The 4167-nt window shown below is 60.2% G+C and overlaps 1 protein-coding gene across 1 annotated transcript; it reads left to right on the top strand.

The window, feature by feature from the left end:
• Positions 1–201: 201 nt before the first annotated feature.
• BARX1 (BARX homeobox 1) lies at positions 202–3663 on the top strand. The gene is made up of 4 exons (XM_039703331.1): positions 202–515; positions 2382–2667; positions 2798–2882; positions 3381–3663. The coding sequence occupies exons 1-4, from the start codon at positions 311–313 to the stop codon at positions 3543–3545; spliced, it is 741 nt and encodes a 246-aa protein (XP_039559265.1). The 5' UTR covers positions 202–310; the 3' UTR covers positions 3546–3663.
• Positions 3664–4167: the final 504 nt, after the last annotated feature.

Raw genomic sequence — 4167 nt, 5'->3', positions numbered from 1 at the left:
AGGTACTCGCCCGCCCCGGCCCCTTCCTTCCTCCGCAGCCCCTCCCGCGCCCTCCCCCGCCGCGCTGACGGCCCCGCCGGGCCCGGCCGTATAATAGGCGGCCGCTGCGGTCCCGGGGCGGAGAGACAGACGCTGCCCGGTGCCGCGCCCCGTGTGCAGGCGGCGGGGACGGCTCCGGGCCGCCGCGCAGGGCCAGGGGAGGGGCGGCGGGGCGATGGGCAGAGCCCCCGCTGCCCGGCTGCCGGCCGGGGGGCTGCGCTAGGGCGGCCCCGGCGGCCGGGGGTCCCCCCGCGCCCCGGGGGCGGCGAGGATGCAGCACCCGCTGGAATTGGGCGCCGCGCGCTATTTCCCGGCCGAAGCCTTCCCCGACCACCGCTCCCACCGCTACCGCAGCTTCATGATCGAGGAGATCCTCACCGACCCCCCGGACGCCAAGGGGGCCGCGCCGGCCGGGGAGCTGCTCAAGTTCGGGGTGCAGGCGCTGCTCTCCGCCCGGCCCTACCACAACCACCTCGGTACGTCCCGCGGCTGGGGGGCGGCTGGGGGCGGCAGGCGGGGAGGCGTCGCCCGCCGGTGGTCTCCAGCGCCTTTGGGAGCCGGGTTCCTTGGAGAAAAAACTTAGGAATTCTGCCTACCAAAAGTCACTGCGGGGCTCTGCCCGCCGTGAGCATCCCCGCCGGCTTCCGCCGTGCCGCGGGCGCTCCAGCCGGGAGCAGCAGGGAGTTTGGGGCCTAAAAGCGAAGAGAGTGGCTTTGCGGCTCCAGCCGCCCCTGCACAGAATGGCGTTTGGATTTCAGGGAAGAAGGTTGTTGTCGATAGTTTTGGTTTGGGGTTTTCCCCCGTGTTTTTTGGATGAAGTGAGAACTTCTGGAGCCAAGCAGCGGGGTCTGTGCGTGGCTGCGAGAGGCAGCAAGAGGCCCTGCGGTCACAGATTTAGCTGGAAACCCGGCTTATGTGTAAACATAAAAATATATAATATATAGAGATATATAGCATATAAATATATGCTATGTTTATATAATAATAATATAGAAGATGGAAGGCTTAATATTATTGTTCATATTTGGGGTTTTCCCAGCGTTCCCAACCCCTTGTTTTTTTTAAACGGGTACCAGCATTCTCTGTCCAGTCGCATAGAGCATCCAGGACAAAAGCAGTTTATTAACATATTCAAATAGGTTTGGGGTTTTTGCAATTGTTATTGGTTTTATTGTTTTTTGCGGTTGTTTGTTTGTTTGGGGGGGGGGGTTGGGTTTTTTTTGTTGGTTTTGTTGTTGTTGTTGTTGTTGTTTTTGGGGTTTTTTTTGTATTTTGGGTATGGTTTTTTAAACGCTAGTGTTTAATGCATTTTGAAGGCTATTACTTAATATATTTTAAAGGCCGATATTTAAACGGGTGATGGCGAAAGCTTTCACTCCCCAAGCCATCTTTATCTGCAGAGTCGTAGCTCTTCATCCATTGATCTGAACAGAAAATTAGTATCCCAGTCTCATTTTCTGCATTTAAGAGACAAAAAAGGAAAGCGTCAAGCCCCTGAGCAAGGGAGCAACATGCGTTAGAATATCTATAAATTAGTATTATTTTCAAGATGAACTATTCACAACTGCTCGGAATAGCGGATCAGATAAAAAGGCCCTTCACACCCCTCAGGGCGCAGTTCCGCAGGGATAGGTGGAGCGGGATCGGACCCTGTAGGAAGGGAGGCGATTTCAGGCAGGCCGAGAAGACCCCGCAGAGACTCCCCTAAAGCCCTTCCTCTGCTGCCGAGGTCGCTCGTGTGTCGCTGGCGGGGCGGCCGGGCCGAGCAGCCCCCAGCCCACCCGCAGGCCGAGGCTCGGGAGCGGAGAGAGGGCGTCGGGAGGGACAAAGCCGGGCCGGGCCGGGCCGAGCCGGGCGACGGATTCGAGCCAAGCAGCGCCGGGCCGGATCGGGGAGAATTTAATCGAGCCGGCCGAGCGGGAGCAACATTCTCGGGGATGGCTCGCTGTCCTCTCCCCGGCCGCCCCTTCATAGGCTGCTCTTCACGGAGTGGGATAGAAATTATCATCAGGTCGAAAATATCCTGAAAACTCCTAGGGAGGGAATCCTGGGACCGTGCCCTGCCCCGCTGGTCACCGAGTTCAGCCGGGCCCGGCAGCTGTTGGGGGAACGCTTTTGGGTTGGTTTGAGTTATTTTCACTTGTACCCCCCAAGTAACTCCGTGATTAGCATGTGCTGGTGGAAGGGTAAAACGTGTCCCTGTACCGCGGAGGGCTCAGGACCCGCGGCGCTGCCAAGAAAGGAGGAGAAGGGGCCAGGGCTCCCTGCAGGCGCTGCTCCCCGGGCAGCCCCGGGGGTCCCTGCGCGCTGCCCGGCGCTGACCGCCCCGCTCTCTCCCGCAGCCGTGCTGAAGGCGGAGCCGGCCGCCGTGTTTAAGTTCCCGCTGGCTCCCCTGGGCTGCTCGGGGCTGGGCTCGGCGCTGCTGGCCGCCGGCTCGGGGCTGCAGGGCGGCTCCGCCTCGCCGCATCTCCCGCTGGAGCTGCACCTCCGCGGGAAGCTGGAGCCGGGCCCCCCGGAGCCGGGCAAGGCCAAGAAGGGCCGCCGCAGCCGCACCGTCTTCACCGAGCTGCAGCTCATGGGGCTGGAGAAGCGCTTCGAGAAGCAGAAATACCTCTCCACGCCCGACAGGTAGGCGACCGCCGACCTCGGACCCGGGGCGCGACGCCACCGGCCGGGGATCATTTTGCTTGTAAAAGTCGGGAAGCTGCCATCCGAGACGAAAGCTGCCCTCCTGACCTCCTCTCTCTCTCACCCGCAGAATAGACCTGGCCGAATCTCTGGGGCTCAGCCAGCTCCAGGTGAAAACCTGGTACCAGAACAGGCGCATGAAATGGAAGAAAATAGTAAGTGCCCCTTATTAACAGTCCTCCCCCTGGGCACGCCGTGTCCGCGTTCGAGCCCTGCCCTGCGGGCTTCGTCCTTCTGCACATCGGCCCTGGCACATTTAACGATAATTGTGATAGTAATGGGCATATTTAACAATAACGCTAAGGGTAATTGTGATAGTAGTGGGCATATTTAACGATAAAGCTAAGGATAATTGTGATGGTAATGATGGCGATGACGGTAATAATAATATGCCCCTGGTCTCTAACACCGTGCCTCCGGTCCAGCACCTCCTGGGCCCCGGCCGACCCTCCCTCCCGGTCCTGTCCGAGCTCTCCCCCCTCGGCTGTACCGCTTGGTCCCCGGGGCAGCGGGCGGTGGGCGCAGCCCGACAGGACCGGCCCCGGCAGCTTCGCTCCGGCGGACGGGAGAGAGAGGGGTTGCTGCGCCGAGGGCTGATGGCACCTCGGTTTGGCCGGGGTGTCCCCTTCCTCCGCCCCATCCTCGCCTCGCAGGTGTTGCAGGGGGGCGGCCTGGAGTCCCCCACCAAGCCCAAGGGCCGCCCGAAGAAGAACTCGATCCCCAGCAGCGAGCAGCTCTCGGAGCAGGAGCGCGCCCGGGACGCCGAGAAGCCGCCCGAGAGCCTGGGCTCGCCGGCCGAGGTCAGCCAGGAGGAGTGAGGGGGCCCGCCCCGCCGGCCCGAGAGGATGGAGGGCAGCTCGGACAGTGGCTGCGGCCGCCTTCGGCCTCGGGACGTTTGGACGCTCTGGCCGCACGCCGGCCCTCCCCGGCCCGCCGCCCCTCTCCGCACCCGCGGAGCGCCGCGCTGCGCCACGGCCCGAGGGGCCAGCAGGACACTGGATCCCACCATCCACATCTACTCGCTGTCTAAAACCCTGTGGTGCCCCTAGTTACTCGAAAACTGCATTTTATGATCAGTTTTATTAATGCGAAGATATTTACTTTATTTCAATAAAGTATTTTATGAACTATTGCTCTGAGTAACGTAATGCTTTGGGGTTGATTTTTTTTTTTAAAAATTATTGGTTTCTTTTTCCCCACGGAGGCAGGTTAGAGATTCAAAACCAAGCTCCAGGCAGGTCTGCGGAGGAAGTGCAAAGCGCAGTGGTACTGGAAGGATTCTCCCATCGTTTTGCGCGACGGTTCGGCTGCCCGTGGCCGTGAGAGGCCAGACCCTCGCTCTTCTCTTGGTCAAACCCGGATGCTTTCGGATTTTAAAGATACGTTAGTTGGTGACAAAAGGTTAATTAACTTCTGCACTGAGTATCCTGAATGGTACTT

This window comes from Passer montanus, unplaced genomic scaffold (assembly GCF_014805655.1).
Source record: "Passer montanus isolate IOZ18808 unplaced genomic scaffold, ASM1480565v1 scaffold162, whole genome shotgun sequence".
Classification (NCBI taxonomy): domain Eukaryota; kingdom Metazoa; phylum Chordata; class Aves; order Passeriformes; family Passeridae; genus Passer; species Passer montanus.
This window is presented reverse-complemented; position numbering and strand designations above follow the sequence as displayed.

What these genes read in the sequence shown, in the direction of transcription:
- BARX1 (XM_039703331.1), top strand. Translation starts at nt 311, where the DNA reads ATGCAGCACCCGCTGGAATTGGGCGCCGCGCGCTATTTCCCGGCCGAA. An exon ending in TACCTCTCCACGCCCGACAG is followed by an intron (nt 2,668 to 2,797) that starts GTAGGCGACCGC and finishes TCTCACCCGCAG; the next exon opens with AATAGACCTGGCCGAATCTC. An exon ending in GCATGAAATGGAAGAAAATA is followed by an intron (nt 2,883 to 3,380) that starts GTAAGTGCCCCT and finishes CTCGCCTCGCAG; the next exon opens with GTGTTGCAGGGGGGCGGCCT.